Source organism: Lacerta agilis, chromosome 10, assembly GCF_009819535.1.
Source record: "Lacerta agilis isolate rLacAgi1 chromosome 10, rLacAgi1.pri, whole genome shotgun sequence".
NCBI classification, from domain to species: Eukaryota; Metazoa; Chordata; class Lepidosauria; order Squamata; family Lacertidae; genus Lacerta; species Lacerta agilis.
Window position 1 is genome coordinate 17,544,633 of NC_046321.1, and position 19,534 is coordinate 17,564,166.

General features: G+C 44.8%; 1 protein-coding gene across 1 annotated transcript in view; it reads left to right on the forward strand.

Annotated features, from left to right (window-relative positions):
• The window catches only part of WASHC1 (WASH complex subunit 1), a 55,321-nt gene that overhangs the window by 8,529 nt on the left and 27,258 nt on the right, over positions 1-19,534 (forward strand). The window contains 1 exon segment of the mRNA XM_033162022.1: positions 10,923-11,077. Within this exon segment, the coding sequence (XP_033017913.1) occupies positions 10,929-11,077 (149 nt within the window). The 5' untranslated portion in view covers positions 10,923-10,928.

Below are 19,534 nucleotides of genomic sequence, written 5' to 3' on the forward strand. Positions count from 1 at the left end.
GCCCAGATGGGCTTCTCTCTTACATTGGTCCACTATATTTACAGCTTTGTAAATCTTGTTTTTCCCTTGCATGGGGTCTTAACAAGTGTGATATCTGCTATTCAACTATTTAATTATCCCACCTGGTTCCTTTAAAAACATTTTTACTAGTCTACAGCTGAAATATTAGTGGAACTAGACTTTCTTTCTTTTTATTTCACACATATGGTATTGGTTTTGTAGCCTCATTTTTTCCTCCTCTGACCATGCCCACTTAGCACCTATTCCTTTTTTAAAAAAGATAATTTTAACATATAAACATTATAATTGGCACCTACCACTAAACCTTATGACTGCCTGCAAAGAGAATACATATATTCTCAGGAGTGTCCTATTAATAAGTACTAGCAAGAGAGCTGCTGTTGGGATACTTATATAAAGGACAACTTAATACATAGCGGATAATGTCCTCTTGCCCACTGAGCCCCTAAGTGGAGAAACTTTGATCAAAAGGTGTGTTAGGGGATATCCCTTCCAGAAAGGCAATGTATATATACCGAGTACAAGGCTGTTAAGGATTTCCTTAAAGGTAGAGAGGTAAGGGCTATAAAACATTGGGCCTGGAGAAATAATGTCCTGTTAACTGGGAATAAGCCACAATGGCCTGGCTTGCACATTAACACTAAGCCAGAGCTTATTTTACCATGTTGCAAACCAAGTTCAGCCTATGGTTTGTTTCAGCTACCAAGCCATGATGTGAAGATATGATTTGTTGCTGATATATGATCCATGGCTTACTTTTAACTGGTTTGGTGTTACATCTGAATACAGTAGTAGCTACCCCACCCCAAATACTCATCAAGTTACAATGGCCCAGGGCAAGAGCTGCTGGAAAGCAGGCAAAGCTTTAGTGAAAAAAGATGTGGCTTGTCTGTGGGACAACTCATAGTATTATTGCATGCCATCCCAATCTCTGAGGGGTGTGAGATTCCAGGGATTCTAGGAGCTTACCCTAAGGTTGATGTTGCCTTTGGAATGAGGTACAGTGAAGACTGTGGTGTCTTTATGATATATGGTTTATTTACAACCTGAGCCTCCGATGGAGGGGTTCACAGCATTAACACCCCAAGATGGTCTGTCTTCTCCCATAGCCACAGCCTTGGATTTCAGCAGAAATCAGGCATGGCTCTATCTCTCGGCCTTTTCAGCCTGCCCCTTTTTCTTCCGGCTTTTAGCTCACATAACTCAAGTCTCCACTCTTGCCTTTTGTCTATTCCAGCAATTGGATCTATGCTGGATCCAGGAATTAGAAGCAGGGCTCAGGCATACAGCTTACTCCTGCTCCAAAAAAGCAAGCAAGCAAGCAAACCCTCATAGCAGTATGTTGAACAAACCAAGACTAAAGTGGGCCATAGCTTAGTATTATGCAAAAGCAGCCACTGGCAATGTGATATACATCCCATATTTTGAATCAAAGTAGAACCCCCCCCCCCTCTTTGAGCAGCTCTTTTATTCTACCTGGCAGGAAAATGTACGTGCAGCTTTAGATTACCTTCATAATGCTGCAGAGCTTTCATTGCCTGGTACAGTATGTAGGTCAGCTGTTTCTAGCAGCCAATACTTGGTGTGGGTAAGCGTTCTCTGATTCATCCATCTGATTATATTTCCTCCCTTGGATTTTTCTGGGGAGATTGCCAGCATGGGTCTTGTGGGTCCTGGGGGTTTGTGTTCTCTCACACCACGGTCTCACACCTTCCAAACAAGAAATGCCACATCTCATCTTACAGGCTCGAGGAATTCCCGCATTTACGTAAATGTGAGATTTCCTTTTTCCATCTTTCACTTTTCTCCACAGCAAGGGAATGGGCAGGGAAGGAAGCATGCAAACCCAAGACTTTCTTCCCAGATACAATTTGAGAGTGGCAGAACGCCTGAGTGAGGCTGCGCCTTTGCAAGCACATTGCTGTAACTGTCTGCTACTGTAAAATGTATTTTTTCCAGATTGGAGAAGTTAATGAAAACGTCAAAAGCTTTGGCACGTTTCATCTCATGCAACAACATAATATAAACCATTCAGCTGAAGCAAAATATTTAACACTTGTCAAGTGTGCTTGTTGGAACTTCATTTAATGCCCTATCCTTGGTAGTTGGATTCAAGTCAGTTTAGTTATTGCTCAAAGGTACAGGCATTAGTTGTGAAGATCCCAGGAGAAGCACCATTAAAGGGATGGACGCTCATGGTTATATGAATGAATCACTGCTTGCAAGATGAACTAGGGTAGAAGTGGGCAGCAAATTCCATACCCTCTTATCACAATGAATCTCGGGGTATTCACAAAACATTTCACAGTATGAAATGGTTTTCTTGTAGAATGGGAGAAGGGGTATTGTTTTCCAGATAGGTAGTCATGTTAGTCTGTTTCCAAAAGAGCAGCAAAGAGTCTTGTGGCGCCTGAAAGGTATAACACATTTTATTCTGACAAAAACATTTGTGGACTAGATATACATAAAATGTCCTATGTTGGGAGGCATATATACACATGGTTTAGGAGGGATGTGTGAGAATCTTAAGCTTTGAGGCTAGTGGTGTAAAAACCCATCATCTCTATTCAGGCCACAGGTGATAGAACTGAATTTACTGATATGTTGTAATTCAGTGGTTTCATGCTGGCTTCTCCCTTTGAAGTTCCTTTGCTCAAGAACGGCCCCTTTAACGTAATTATATAGGAGGAATAGCTCAACACTTTTGCTGAAGTATAGTCAGCACTGAAATTTTCATAGGAATGGGAGCAGGAATGGAAAAAGATCTGTTTGAATGCAGCAAAGTATTTTTAAAAATGGTTAAATCTCATGTAGGTCTTTAGGGAGCATTTCGGCCTCCAAGGGAGCACTTATGCTCACCTTTTGCCTGATGAATGAGAGACAGTGCTTACTTGACTTGTAAAATAATAAAATGTAGTAAATTGGGGTTGTTTACAGCACTACATGCACATTATCTCTGTAATCCTTATAGCCACCAGGAAAGCTAGGCTAGTATAATTATCTCCTTAATAATGGCTTTCTTAAGGACTGCTTGTGAGTTCATGGCTGAGAGATTTGAACTGGAGGCTTTCTGACTCACTTAGCTGTAGCTTGTGAATTTTTTTATTTTTTTAAAAGACCCAAAATGCAAATTTGGCATCTGTTTTTTTACAGTCAACTTTCTTCAGCTTTATCCCTGCTCAACAGGCAGCTTGCCTGGACCGGCAGAATTTTAGGAGCACCAGGGTTATCATCCCATCCCAGAGAAACAGGGATTCCCCAGATTCCAGTTCCTTTCTCTGCTGCATGCAAGTAATGGGGATTTTAGGGGATATGGCGGAAGGAAGACAAATCATACTGTCCTTTGGTCCCCCCAAAATGCTTGAGATATCCCAGACTCTTATTATGCTTCATGGCTTAAATATGCCCTTGTATTCAAATGAGGGATGGGGCATGGCTAGTTATTATTTTATTTATTAATTTAATAATAATAAAAACACTGCTTGATTGTAAGAAACCTCAAAGATAAAGCAATAACATCAAGAAAAAAAACACAGCCATACTTTAAAACATACAAAAGTTAAAATACTAAAACGGATTAAAATTACCTCAGCTTTCTAAGCATCTGGGTAAAGGTAAAGGGACCCCTGACCGTTAGGTCCAGTTGCGGACAACTCTGGGGTTTCGGCGCTCATCTCGCTTTATTGGCCGAGGGAGCCAACATACACCTTCCAGGTCATGTGGCCAGCATGACAAAGCCGCTTCTGGCGAACCAGAGCAGCACACGGAAACACTGTTTACCTTCCCGCCAGAGCGGTACCTATTTATCTACTTGCACTTTGACGTGCTTTCAAACTGCTAGGTTGGCAGGAGCTGGGACCGAGCAACGGGAGCTCACCCCATCGCGGGGATTCGAACCGCTGACCTTCCAGACGGCAAGCCCTAGGCTCAGTGGTTTAGACCACAGCGCCACCCGCGTCCCACAAGCATCTGGGTAGGCTTGCCTAAACAAGAATGTTTTTAGCAGGTGCTTTAAAAAGTACAGTAAAGGCACCTGCTTGATCTCAATAGGCAGGGAGTTCCAAATTTGCAGGTGCTGCCACACTAAACAATCGAGTTCTTACAAATGCGGCATGGGTATTCTATGGCATCTTTATTATTCTCATTGAGAACCAGCCTGATTAACTTTCAGGTATAAAGCGCACACTTGCAGTAGATTAAAGAGGGTGGACAAGAGTTATAGCGTTCCTCTTCCTTCTCCCGCGAGTAAACTGTTAAGAAAACAGCAAGGTTGTGTTCTTTGGCTGCAGAGCAGGAGAGCAAAGCAAATTGTTTTTTAGTGCTGGAAAGCAATTTTGTCTCTTAATAACCTCGGTGCTGACCCCATCCTGAGATAATCTTTGTCCAGAAGCAACCCAACCTGCTTTTATTTTCTAGCTTATTGATTTCCAGGGCAAATAAAAAGCTGGGCCTGAAGAAATAGGACACGTCCCTTGGCAGACGTTCCATTGGGGTGTTTCCTACTGGTGATTGCTAGGTGTTATTAAGACCCACTTCCTTACAGCTTTGGGTGTGTGTGTGAGAGAGAGGGGGAGAGAGAGAGAGAGAGAGAATACAGAAGCACTCAGGGCTGCCTCTGTTGTTTATAAGGAGCACAGATTCTCTCTTTAGTGCCAAGTGTACAAGATAGGTGGGATGAAAATAATGGGTTTGGCCATGGTCAGGCTGCATAGGGATTTCTGTACTGAATGCAGTGTCTACAGATTAGTTGGCAATGACTAGATATAGAGGGAATGTGCTCTGGTTTGTAGGAAATAAACGTGAATGGGAAAGGACGGGAGAAAACTATAAAAACAGGCCTATTTTACATTGGTGGGGCATACTTCTATATCAGCTTTGGATTAAAGTGGCTTCCCCTCCCAAAATTGAAACACTGAACGAGAGTTCCTGCAACTTCACATGACCTTTAGTTCCTGGATTTCCTGGAGAGAGAAAATAGCTATGAAGCCAAGTTTGGGAAGAAGACATGTTCTTTATCTAGATACGGACTCTACTGTGTCTTCATATGACACTTTTACTCCTGCAGTTTCCAGCAACTCGTGTTCAGAACAGAAGCATCATCTGAGTACGCTGACCATGCAGAGTATATCTGTTGTGGCTAGTGGATAGGCTAGCTCCCTCCATATACAAAGAAAAGTAAGCTTAGGTCAGATACAGAAATATAACCACCACGCCTTCCAAATTCCATTGAAAATAGCTGAGAAATGAGCATTCTGAATTCACTTCCTAAAAAAGTCCTAAAACGGGGGTTGCCAATGTGTCCGTCCCCCATGTTGGACTACAACTGCCCATTGGCTCTGCTGGCTGGGATTGATGGGGTAGAGAGTTTTGCATCTGGGACGGGATAATGGGGAAGTTAGCTTTGAAGCTGGCCTTTCCAGTGTCTTGTCAATTACTGAAGAAAATAGGAAAGGATGTCAAGATGGCTAAGGTGTTTCTTAAGATCAGCACTTATCTGTCTGGAAGGAAGTATATTGTGATTGAAAGGACGATGAGGGTGAGACAGCTCTTGCTTCACCGCTCTCTTTCTGAAAGGTGATGTGCCAGCCTCTTTTCAATAAAATATCTCGGCAATTTTTTATTTATATGCAGCTGGTGGTCTCAAAAATTTAACTAAAATGGATTCCCCATCAGGGTGCGTGTGCAGAATTCCAGGGAGAAAGAGGGGTTCCCCGACACATGATATGAAGCCTGGGGTGAGGACTGGGAGCATCATTTTGGTCATCCTGCTGTGACTTGGGAAGATTTGTTCACTTTCTAATGCCAGCATCAGGTTAGTAGTGGAGTCCATAAGCCCCGCCCCTTACAAAACAGAGCTCCCTGTGTTGAATTTGATCCAGTCAAGGCCGGTACATACCACAGCACACCCTGACAAATCCACCAACTCATTGGCTCCCCAATCATGGCTTGAATTTGCTCAGCAGCAACCCAGTGGAACAGGGATTTTTAAGCTTAACCAATGAAAATCACAGGCTCAGGAGTGCACCTGAAACAAATCACTTGGCTTTTTTGTGTGTGCGAAGCTTAATGGGAACATGAAAGTTTATAGAATTTATAGGTTACCTAAGATAAATATCTGAAAATAAAGCAAGTTACGTATGATGAAATTTAAAGCATCTTAAAACCACTGGATATAACTGAGCAATGAATTAGTGGGTTAATAATGGTATGAACTAATGAATAGCATTGGCAATGCAATCAGTCTCCTAATTCCCTTGAGCTTTTCTTCTTGTGAAGCAGTTCTACGTTCCCTAGTATATTAGATTAATAAAATTCATAGTTACCAATCGAAGGTAGTAGGCTAGGCTTTGTGGTGTCCAGTTGGGTGAAGCACGCAAAGCAAGGCAAATAACACAGCAAGAAGGAAGAAAAAAAAACCTGAATACACCAATTAGTAAGAGAACCAGGAGGGTGGACTTTCCATCAATTTTGCATTGATTTTGTTATGGGTACACCCATGTAAGATGTAGACCGTGAATTACAATAATATCTGTTGATGGGGGAAGAAAGTAACTAGGACCCCTTCTTTATCAGTGGGTTTCCACACAGAGCACTTTGACGCATCCCAGCCTTGGCTTGACAAAACATGATGTGCTTTCACGTTTGTTTTGGCTTTGTGAGTGTTTCCCCCCTGCTGCTATGATGCCAGCATTTCAATTAGTACAGCAACAAAAATTTGCACAGAGATCCAGGCAGCTTACACAAACATGTCAACAGACACAACAGTGGCATCCATCTTGATCCATCATGGCTGCTCAACTTGTTGTCATAACTGCTGGTTATGCATGCATAGCTGGGCCAGGTTAACACCCTGATGGGTCAAGGAGTGGCTGAACTCCCTTGTGGAACTGAGCCTACCATATCTGACAAGGTTATGAAAACTCCGCTTGTAGCAGCCAATGGAAGATGCTGCTGGCACTTGAAGGTCACTAATACTCTTCATGCAAAAGAAGGAGGGATTTGAAAAGAGTGGGGAAGCTGTGGCCTTCCAGCTGTCGTTAGACTTCAGCTCCCACCAAGATGAGAGCCATAGTCCAACAGCATCTGTGGGCCGACAGGTTGCCCATCCCTGTCTTAAATGTTGAGCTGTTAAATAGATTGAGAAAAAGCACAGGTGCCCTTCACAGCCCTACAAAGTACTCAGGTGGGAACCAAGAACTGACTTGTCTAAAGCACACACGGGACTCTGTGTTAGCTCCAGTTATTTAATGGAATGGGAGATAATTTGAGGCTTTTTTCTGATAGACACCGACCCACAAACAAAATTAAACAATCACACGTGCAAGCTAGCAAGCTGCTCAAGAAAGGGGTTTCCTGGCTGTAGAACAGATAGTCGGTCAGTTTTAGTTGATCAAATACTTCAGAAATCCATAAAGTTTCTGCCACAGGGGAACACTTGAGTGTGTTCAAAATGAACCCCTGAGCTTAAAACTTCTCTTTTTTGTTGTGTGTGCCTGTTGCTACAGGTGGGGAGAGTGATGTTGCACTCGGGTCTTGCTGGTGGACTTCCCATGGGCATCTGGTTGGCCACTGCCAGAAAAGAGTGCTGGACTAGATGGACCCTTGGCCTGATCCAGCAGAGGTCCTTCCTTCTTATGTTCTTTTCTTTTGTTTCCTATTTGATCTGAACATAGCTATAGCCTTCTGAGGGTGGGGGAAGCCATCATGTAATGCTCTCATGCAACCTCACATTCCAGAAAAGCTCATGAAGATGGCTGACCGGAACCCATTATGCAGCTAAATGGGCCTCAGGAGGATCTTTCTCCCGCCATCCTTCACATACACGCTGCAGTCCATCTCTGCGAAATTTGCAGCCACAGTTTGGAAACTCATGGTTTAAACCATTTGTATGTGGACATTTTGTTTCTTGCGTGAATCAGGAAGTTAAACATTCTGCGTTCCAGCTGCCTGCTTGTGGGACATGCTTTGAACTACTCTTTCTCTGTCAAGGGAAAAGATAACCACCATTTCTTTTAAAGCTGCGGAACTGTTTGCCTCTTCTGCCAGCTCCTCTGTGTACGGACTGTGCCTGCCCAGTTTAATTAGCTCATCCTGAGACTTGGGAAGGAGGGCACAGCTGGAGATAACAATTCCCTGTTGGGGCACTTGCCCACTTTAGATCTTGGGAGGCTAGCTCCACCTGGCCTCCCTTGCTGCAGAACAATGCATTTTGATAGTGAATGTGGCCCAAAGCTGTTTGAATTAAGTTGATATTGGTTCTTAAGATCTTTATCCAGGCTCGCTCATCAGCACAGAAGTGTTTTAGAGAAGTGCCAGGTAATGAGAACAGCCGAACAGCCTGTGAAGTGCAATCTGCTGGAGGGCCTAATTACACCTATACTTATGCTTCCCCCCCTAGCTCTTCCTTCCACCCATCAGATGATGATTAGACCTATTTATAGGGGCAAGTTTCTTATTATTCAGTGCAGTGAAACTCATGCCAATCAAATCAGTACCATCTGCATCTTTGATTGCTGCTTAATAACACCATGGAACACAGTTTAATTAAAGCAGGGTATAAATAGACTTCAGCTCCCCCCCAAAAAAAAACCCTTCTTCATTTTGTCTTACCTAGGTATCTGCCACCTCCTTGCTTATTCTAAATAAATGCAAATTGAAGGTTGCCTGACTTGGAGATCAACACATCTCCACCCTCAAAAAGCTCTGCTGAATCAAGAGTGTATCCTCCACTCTCCAAAGATTTATCTATCTGATTTGTGCTCCTTCAGAACAGAATGCATAATGCTTTCCCCCATTGGATGCAAATACAGACAAGAGGACCAATAATCTGCTGGGTGACGCAGATAGGATTTGACAGAATGGCAGTGTAGCTTCGGAAGGATTTGCATTTTCCAAAAACTGCATGCAAATATCAAGCTGCTAATAGAGCTCTAAGGAACAGCATTTTGTGGGTGTGCTTAAGAAAGCTTGGGCAGAATTGCTGGATGTTTTCTGTGTCCACAAAACTTTCAAATCTGAAGTCTGCTACCATGAAGGGCTTGTGACAACTATCCCCTCCCTCCTCTTCATCCAGAGCACTTTTATTTATCTGTGGCACAGTGAACATTACAAAACATGAGAATGGTACAGGTACCCATGATCACAAATTGGTGGCAGATCTAAACTCCTGCTAGGATAATCACTAGGGAAGCAGGGACAATTCATAGTACTCATATGCAGCACTAAAAATTATCAGTACAAATTGAGATTAACGCCACCAGCAAAATACTATTGTGGATGATCCTCTTTGCAGTTCATAGGGGACATCTTTAGAAAATTGCAGTGAATTTGTTATCTAAAGGTGGCGACCTTGTTTGTAATGGTTTGATTGTGGTGTACCAACAGATCACAAAAACTATAGACAGGGTCCAGCCAGCTCTTGTCCTCAAAAGGTTCTGAGATCTCTCTGCAAGGGACTCATTATACCATGTAGGCTGTGCCTGTACTTTCTAGGATGCTTGAATAGCCAGCCAAGCAGATGCAGCCTTTACGTAGACAGTTTGTATGCACATAAGCCCTCTTGGACACTGCGCTAAAAAATTGTCTCAAGTGGGATCAGAATGGCTGATTCTGCTCTCTGTGTGTCCATTCAAACAAAAGGTTAAATACACTCCTATATCTCCCACTTGTGTTTGTTACTTCCAGAACCTCAGCACAAGTTGCTGTTGTTTTTCAACCTGAGGAGGCCCACTGTGGTTAGATGTGAGGCCCTGTGTTCCAAAAAAGCGTTCCAGTTCTTCTGCTTGACATCCCTGCTGTCCTACTACTTCTCATCTGGAAGCGAGGTGTAGCCCTCTCAAAATGGGCCACTGCTTGGCCCACTTCTGTCTGTCACAAGGGGAGATAAAAGCCTCTTTGACAACTTTTCATTAAAAAAAACAAAACATTGCAACTTCAAGGGTGTTTCTGGCTTCTCCTGCCAGTCTGTCGTTTTGAATTGATACTGCTCAACACTCCTGACTTATTTTGATGATGGAGCTGCCAAATCCTAGGACCCACTGTCTGATGCTCTTTTTATCACTTCTTCATGGGGGGAACAATCTCAGTACCAGAAGGTGGTGGAGTAAATTCCTGTTTGTCGGATGGGCTTTGTTGGCCTAAGCTTTTTTCTTTTTCTTTTGTCTTACCAATCTGCCTTCATCTCCTAGTAAGAAATGAATCCCACTTGGACTTCTGGGCACGTGCTTCTAGAGGAGTGGAGCTGGTGCTAGAGGTTGGCTGGGTCAACCAAATGCCTGGGCCCCTGAGGTTCACTCTGATCTTCTCAAGCACCCAGTGGAAAATGAAGGGTTGTGTTCCCCTTCCCAAATCCTTTGTAGCCTGACAGTCCCCAAATCCTGGTAGAGGCCCTACAGAGGAGTAAATCGGGGAGCTCTAATTCCATGTAGCAGCACTTAGGTTTTTGCAATTACTAATATTGTGTACAAATAATGGTTAGAGGCACTAGTTGGTGCAATGGTGTGAGGATGAGCAAAACCAGCTAACTCACTAATGCAGTTGCGTCTGTGAATTTGATCTGGTCTTGCATCTTTGAAATAATTGCCATGGGCTTATGATCCCAGACCTTCCAGAAGTCCAAAGGGATGGACTTGGAGGTAACAATCAAAGCTATCAAAGCCTTCTGCTGCAGAGCTCTGCATGGCACTAGAAAACTTGGGGGTTGGCAAGGCAACCTTTTAGAGCTGGTTGTTGGACTAGAACTCCATCGCTCCTGGCTATTGACATGCTGGCTGGGGCTGATGTTGTCCATACCATCTGGGGACACTAGGTGTGGGGAGGCTGGAATAGAACTCTACTCCCAGGAATCAGGATGCTGACATGGGCATGAATAACTTTTAACAAGCTGTCTGTTGTCTTCTCAGGCAAAAATGGCTACTGTGACCCAGAAGTATTTCCTTGAGGGACAGACGTACTCTGTTCCCCTCATCCAGCCTGACCTCCACAGAGAAGAAACTATTCACCGATAGCAGATTGCACTTCAGTACCTGCAGAAAGTCTCAAGCGATATCTTCAACAGGTATGTTCAGCCATATTGTGCAGTAGGAAACGGAGAAGTACATTGTGTGTCGGGGGGATGCTTAATCACCCACTGCCTGCCCTCACATCTCTGCATAATGGATCAGTGTTGTGAAAGCAGCAGCTCTGTGAGTCCAAGCAGCCCTTGCCCCTGTCCTGCCCCCCCACATGACAGAGGAGGTTGATTAATGCCTAACAAATTAAGGATTGGACAGTCTCCCCCTGCCCCCCTCCAAAAAAAACAGATGATCAAAATTCTGGTAGCTCTCCCAGCAACAATAATATGTTAGGAAAGTCTCCTGTAGGCTCTCTGCTATGCAGAAATCCAGTTCAGAATCTTTCCACAGGAATGTTGATGGTAACCAAGTTGTATTCGATATTTTGCTTGGTGTCACCTGTTTAGATAGTCTAAAAGCGCCCGGTTCTGCATTCCTTATTTGTGTTTTGTTGAATATCTATAGCAGGCATGGGCATCCTGGCCACATTCCCCCATGCCCAACCTTCTGGGGCCATCAAGGTTGGCCAGGCATGCTCCACTCTCCATGCTGACAAACCAGAGGCCTTATCACAGGTCAAGGACACATTCCTTTACATGAATGTGTAACAGTAGAGGAGGATGCAGGGCAGGGCCAGTTAAGAGGTATAGCAAGGATGTGTGTTGCCTGGACAGAGTCCCAAAGACCATGCGAGAGACCTGGGGCCACATTCAGAACTCCAGGCCTGAGGTTCACCACCCATGACATAGCAAGTAGCAGGGCCTTATAGCAGTAGCCCCTCATGTTTATGGAGCAATCTCCATCTGTGTCTCCCCCAGCAGATTTTAGGAAACATGGCAGAACCTGCCTGCCTTGTAAAATGAGACTGAATTACTATATTGAGCAGTTATTGCATTATGATTTGAATTGTCACCGAGACACAAGTGTTACTCTGACGTTGCTTGGTGTTTTTTTTAGTCTATTAAGTTGCTGCTGTTCTTAAACGGAGTGTTGTGTATCTATTCGTGGGCTGCCTCGAGCATATGGAAACGTGGGATATATAAATGGTCTAAATTAAACAAATCAACCTTCCAGTTGCAGCGGGGTTGTCAGAATTTGGAATACCGCAAATGTGTGTTGGGGGTGAGGGTGCCACTTTCCAAATATAATTCAGCTTTCAAGAAAGCGGGTGCGATTTAGACTTCAGGCGTTCTTTGTTCTTACAGTGTTAATTCTGAGCACTGTTAGGCTGTGACAAATTAAGTGCTGTTGCATCAACAGCTACACCGACTGCAAGATCTTATTTCTGTACCCTTGTCTACATGCACAGCACATCACAAATGTAGCCTTGGATCTGCATGGTTTTAGAACAGTAATGTGCACTAAAGAGGCTAGTCAAGGTACTGCTGAGAAGTATATAGCAAAGCCACTCTTTTCACCCACCCACCCACAAACAAGTAAATGCTAAAAATGCAAACATTCCCAGCAGCCAGGAATTGCATGTGGAGCTTGTGCTGTTGCAGTCAGGTCTTGCTTGCCAAAGGCCTGTCAAATCCAGCATTCTGCTGTCATTGTGGCCAACCAGGTGCTTATGAGAAGCTCACAAACAGGACGTGAGCTTAGCAGCTTTCTCATGACCCCCAGAAACTGCTATTCAGGGCTTTCTGCCCCAGTTGCTTCCCCTTGTGCAGAAGCAGAAGGCAGAATGTCGGGAAGGGATGTCTACAAGATTATGACAAAAGATAGAGGCAGGACTCCAGTTCACAGGTGGCCCTTTTTCCTTGAAGTGGTCTTACACTTTACACTGGGGTGACTAACCTGCAACCCTCCAGATGTTGCTGAACTACAACTCCCATCAGTCTCAGCCAGCCCAGTCAGGGATGATGGGATCTGTAGTCTGCCAACATCTGGAAGGGGGCACAGGTTAACCACCCTTGTTTTCTAGCCACGGGAGCGTATGAGTTATTTCTGTATACTGCAGTGCCCTTCCCATCCTTTTCTTAGCATGCCTGTCACACTCAAATCTCGGAATGCCAGCCGTGGCACTGCTCCCTCACTCTTGAGTGCACTTCTGGCTTGTAATTACTAATTCTTTCCTACAACAGGAGAGACTCCATCAGGTCTTTTGTTTGCTTTGCCTTTCCTTGGAGCTCTCTGATATAATTAATAATGATTCGGTAATTATGCAGGCATCTGATTAAAAGTTCCATAACCTTGGGTGTTCTGTGCCAATCAGAGGGAAAGCTTTCAAGGTGAGAATCTCACCACTTAGCGGAGAATGACCTTTTCTTTCTGCTATCTTGAGATAAGGTGTATGGATCTCACATTTTGGGGGGGAGGGGGGAGCTCTGGCTTATCAGAGGGAAGCATTAAGCTTTGAGCCTTCAAAGAGAGAGTTGTGCTGAGGGTATGGATTGGAGTGCCTCTGGTGCAGCATCTGCAGTGAACTGGTCGAAAGGACTCTGGGGCCTTATATCACACCATCACAGGACTTCTTTGGGATGAATGTACACTAAGATTTCCCCCTCATCCTAAGGTGTTATTGTCTGTAATGCAGGACTCTGCGTCTGCTCGCGTTTACTTCTGCTTGAACGCCAAAAACTGCAGAAACTTGACTCCCAAGGCTTTCAGCTTATGTTTGGAAAAGTTTCTAGATGCCGCGTGTAAAGATTTTATTGGAAATGTGTGTCGAAATCTTGGAGGCCAGAGGAGTTGAATAGCACTCCAGTGATCATAGGGTGCGCTGCAGTGGCCTCTATGTAACTTATTGTCTCTTCCCATGACCATCACATGCCTGTCATTTAACCATAAGCTTCCTAATCCATGACCCACAGAATAAATGGCACTGATCTGCAAGATGTTGGGCTGCTATTTAAAAGCCCAGAACATGCACAATCCTTCTCGTGTGTTCCATGATAACCAGTTCAAGAACTCTTTGCATAGGCCAGGACAGGTACCCAGCAACTACATACAACCCAGATGCCCCTGAGCTTGCAAAATAGGAAGGCCATGTTTCCTGCTTTGCAGAAGAAAGTCCTCTATTTGAAGGGCTGTCTAACTCAAGTGCAGTTTAAAGATAAAGCAGTTCTAAGAAAGGGAGGATTGAAACATTCCATCAGTGGCTAGCACTTAGATGTCAGACTGAGCAGGCAAACAGGTCATATGCTTCACAAGCCTTTCCTGCTATATACATTGGCATATGAAATTTTTATGTTTATTGTGCCCTGTCCTGCTCTTCTTGGTGATCTGTAAGTCACCACTGTATTGCAAACGATTACCGTGTGTTCCAGTAGCACATTAAAAAGGGGGAAAGTGGGAAGCTGGAGACAGAATGATTGCTTCCTAGGACATCTGCATCAAGAGTTGGACAACTTTCCAGCATTTTGAAGTGAAGCATTGAAAACCATAATCGGTAGTAGTTCGGATGTCTGCTGGTTGGCCATCATTATCCAGGCAGGCTAGAGATCCCGCACAATGACCTGATTGTTCACCTCCCTCAAGAGAGTTTCCACAGCAGCTCGAGAGACCAATCCTAGCCAGTCCTTATAAATTGCACAGGACTCAGCCCCCTCATATCCTGGGTTCCAGCACTTCAGTTAAACAAATATTCCCAAAGACACGCTGAGTACATGAATTGCTCAATGTAGGTAGGTGGCAGGCCAGAGTCCGAGCTCTTTTTTTAGAAGCACATAAAAATGGATGAATTAAGTTTTATCATGCCACAAAAGAAGTTCATGGCACAATGCATTTGTTAGTCTTTAAGGTGCCAGGAGGCTTTTTGTTGCCCTTCTCATAACAGACCGGCGTGGCCACCCTTCCAAAATGGAACACTGTCCCTGCTGCCAAGCAATACCTGCTAAAAACTTACTGGGGAGATTTGTACTTGCTACCCTTGCTAACCGCAATGCTGTGTACACAAGTTGTGCCGAGTGACGCTTGATCGAAGCCACGTGCATTTGAAGAGTCTGGGATTTTGCAGGCAGGACTCTTTGCTTCCGAAAGAAACTGAAGGAGGTTTTAGTGGTACTTGAAAACAAGTGACCTCTGTTCTGTAGCCTGAGACCTTTGGCCTAAGCCAAATCAGATCAACTTTGGATGCCACCAGGGCAGTGCTGGCATAGTAATTTGGGGGATTCTCCCTAAATAAAGAGGAGGCTATATTCTCACATGGTGGGTGAGGGGAAAAGAGAGGAGCAAGTCATGAGAACTGTGTAGCATATACAGACTACAGCCTGGATCGGGTACAGACACATCCACACAAATATGAATTTCCAGTAGTGGGCATCCTTGGATTTATTTCCGCCTTGGCCCTGCTTACTTTGGGTGTCATATTTTTCCTGACTTCCCATGAGCATCTGGTTGGCTGCCATGCTGAACTAGGTAGACCTTTGGGATGCCATGCTGAGGTAGGTAGACCTTTGGTCTCATCCAGTGGGGCTCTTCATAGGTTTTTTAGGTCAATGGTCTTTAACCTTTTGACGCCCTAGCTTTAAAATGGGCTTCTATGTTGCAGGTAACATTGAACTTTTTTACCTGTATATGTGGTTCTCTTTCTGCTCCCAGCAGCCACAGTGCATGGTATTTGTGGTTTCCCTCTTCATGCATCCTAAGTCAGATGGAAACAGGGAAATATTTGGAAAACACACCCTTTGCAGTCAGGGCTGGATTTAGGTGAGATGAGGCCCTAAGCTACTGAAGGTAATGTGGCCCTTTATATGTCCAGCTGTCCTTTGTCAACAACCAATTGTCTCTGTTTCTTGTGTTGAATATTTGCTATATGGTAATTTATGGACCTAAGAGGTATCTAAAGTCTTTTGCACATAACAAATAGGAGCCTACACAACACAAAACACTGTTGCTGTATGTAGGTCTTGTTTTATTTGTTTTTTATCTTATATTTTGGAAATGTACATCCAGTTTTTTCTTTCCTTTAATTTTTTTTTTGGGGGGGTGGCCCAGGAGAGTGGGGCCCTAAACTATAGCTTGTTTGGCTTATATGTAAATCCGGCACTGGCTACATGGGGACTCCACACTCCACTGTCGGAGGCAGCATGTGCCTTTGAGTTCCAGTTATGGGGAATCCCAGGAGGGGGAGAGTAGGCGTGTTGCTCTCTGGCCCTCTTGGGGGTTTCCCACTGGGGCATCTAATCGGCCACTGGGAGAAGAGGAATCTGGATTAGATGGGCCTCTGGATTTGCATTGCCTTGTCGTGAAGATCATTTAAGAGAAGAGGAGACCGTTTCCTGTTCAACTTTTAGGATGCCATCTTGGTTTTGGGATTGTAACATCGTGACTGGTCTGTATAATTCAGCTGCATGTTCCTCTCTTGGGCTCTAAATGGGCTCTTGTTTTGAGTTTGACTTTTCGCTATGAATATATAAACTTGCGGCTCAGGGGAACAGCATCTGCATGGGAAAGATACCAGGTTCAACCCCCTGCATCTCCATTTCGGACTGGAAAAGGTGTCAGTCTGAAATGCAGGAGAGCCAGAGCCACTCAGGGTAGACACTGCAGAGCAAGATGTCCCTGCATCTAAAGCACCAATGCAGCTCGATCACACGCACACGCACACACATACACCAGTGCATGGCATCTCCAAGATTGACTTTCTGCTCCTACAGTTCAGTGGGGCTGGAGCTGAGAAATGTTGTGTTTGAGAGGCCTGCTCCTCCCTGATTTGTTTTCCTGTTGCCTCAAGGAACCTGATGTTGTTGTTGTTAATTCAAGAAAGTTCTCTGTCGAGACTTCCTGCCCCAGGAGGGGACAAACAAACTGCCCTCCCGCTGCTCTGGTGCCCATGATGGAGGCAGGGAGGCAGAGGTAGATTATCTCTCCACATTGCAAATTCCCATAGCACAAAAAGTGCCCACCAAACAAAGCTGAATGTTCGGAGATCCAGGACAGAAAAAAGCATTTCATTGTGCAGCACATAATTGAGCTATGGAACTCACTGCCATTGGTGGCAGAGATGGCAACCAACTTAAAATCATGGAATTGCAGAGTTGGAAAATACCACAAGGTTCACCTAGTCCAGATCTCTGCAATGCAGGAATCTTTTGCCCAGCGTGGTGCTCAAGCTGGTGACCCTTAGATTAAGACTATCGTGCTCCACCCACTGAGCTGGGGACAAGACAAGGGGACAAATTCATGGAGTACTAGGCTGTGGGTGGCTCTTAAGTACAATGGCTATGCTCTGCCTCCACAGTCCAGAGGCAGCAGGCTTCTAAATCTCAGATGCTGGATGCTGCAGAGGTTGGGGAGGCTGGTTTTGCTCTTGTCTTGCTTGCAGGTTTTCCACAGGTGTCTGGGTGGCCCCTCTTGGGTGCTGTACCAAATGGGCCATTTTTGTGTCCTTCAACAGGGTGAGTGGAGGCTCCTAGGGAAACTTATGATGACACACAAATATCACCATCATCATATAGGGAATGGAGCAAGGGGAGGTGGCCCTCAGGCAGGTGGTGGTGGGTGGGGGGAAGGTGGCTTTATTCTAACATCTGCCACCACCCAGTGGAAAACGCAGGAAAAGGAGAGCAGGCTGCACCGGTTAGTAGTCAGCAGCCCCGATAGTGGAGCTGGTGAGAGTCCTGCCAGATCTTTGAGAGTGGTCAATTACATAGGCATTTGCTGTTCTACCTATTAGTATCCCAGGAGAAAAATCAGATGCAGCTGGAATGTTAATGTATCAACCCTAAACACATTTAACTGGGCAGAAGCCCCACTCAATGCAATGAGGTTTATTTGTGACAAAGTGTGGAGATGGCGAGGCTGTATTTGCAGAGGATGTTTGAGGCTGACGCCCTGTTAATTTTTATTTTTTTTTCATTTTCTTCCCGGCTGAGGTCTCCACAAGGAGCTATCCTGCCTGACATGGGTGAAGGGGTTCATTTTTAAATCCTCTGTTAATCTCATGATACATGGATTTTCACAGCTGCATAAGGTTTTTTCTTTCCTTTAATTTTTTTTGGGGGAGCTATAGCTGTTTAGCTTATACTTAAATCCAGCACTGTTGCAGTGTTGCAGAGTGTGCGGGAAATGAATGCTTCAGCTGGTGCTAGAAGCAGCCTTGTGGCCAAACCAGTACAGAAAGTCAAAACATTAATATCCCACCTTTTTGTCAAAAGGCCCCGCCAAGCCAGCCAGGTGTTTAAAACAGTTGATTTACAAATTGCCAATGTACAACAGGTAGAAGAGAAACTTGAAAGCAGCCAGAAGAATAAGCACAGCAGCAGCAAAGAACAACAACATAGCTCCTTAGATGAACAGGGGCGGACTTTGGTCTTTCAAATTTCTGCGAGGCCAAAATTCAACACTCCACTACCTCTCACCTTCTATTCTGCTCAATTCACAGCATCATAATTGCAATGCCCTGCGGCGCCCCCTAGGCTCTATTCTCAGTGTGGCAGCAGGGGCAGATTTACGGCAGTATGAGCAGTGTGGTTGTCAAGAAGGGCGCCTTCTCAAAGCCTGCTTTGGGAAGGAAATAGGGAGGGCTCTAGGACCCTGCCAGAGCTTCATGCTTCTTTCCCAAAGCCTGACTTAAGGGCACCAAGGGCTGACTTAAGGGCAAATTACCAAGTCCCCAGTGGCGACGGAACCAGTCGCGCTGCCCTAATTCTGCCTCTGTAGTGAGCCATCCTGCCTGCCATCTCTCCAGCAATGGGCATTGTAACATAGAAGCAATCAACATTACGAGAATGTTGTTGTTGTTTAGTCGTTTAGTCGTGTCCGACTCTTTGTGACCCCATGGACCAGAGCACGCCAGGCACTCCTGTCTTCCACTGCCTCTTGCAGTTTGGTCAGACTCATGTTGGTAGCTTCGAGAGAACTGTCCAACCATCTCGTCCTCTGTCATCCCCTTAGGAGAATGGTAGCCATATCATTCCGTAATGGCTGGCAACACTCAGCAGCAACATTTTATAAGCCTTTCCGGCATAGCCACTTGTGGGACTTACAGGGCATTTTGACTCCTTCCGTGTCCTTTTCATATTGCAGTTAGCAGGACCTCATAAGCAACATCCACAGAGGGCCAACCCCAGGGATCTTGGATGGAATTGCAAATGGCATCAGCATATTTCTTAAAATGCAGCGTAGGTTTCAGGACAAGAGTCAAATGTCATTGAATGAGAGCCATACGGCCACCAATTAGGGACCAGTGCCCTGGGAGAACAGAGTTTTGTATCGCTTAAGGACAACTTGTTCTAGCATCTCTGCATGGTGACTTTCAACTCCCCAGGAAGGCGTGTTACTCACTGCATGTGTATGCTTGCTGGCCCCTCATGTATGTATACCCTCTAAGCAGTTCAATAGCATAACGTCTCTTAGGCCAGCAAATTGCATTCTGGGAAGTGCCAAGTGCAGAAGGTTGATATAGTTAGCCCCTACATGCTTCGACTCTAAATGCCTGGTGAAGTTAGCAAATCTGGCTGCAGTTCTTCCTTTCCTCATATATTATACAAAGGTCAGGCTTCAGAGGAACGCTCTTC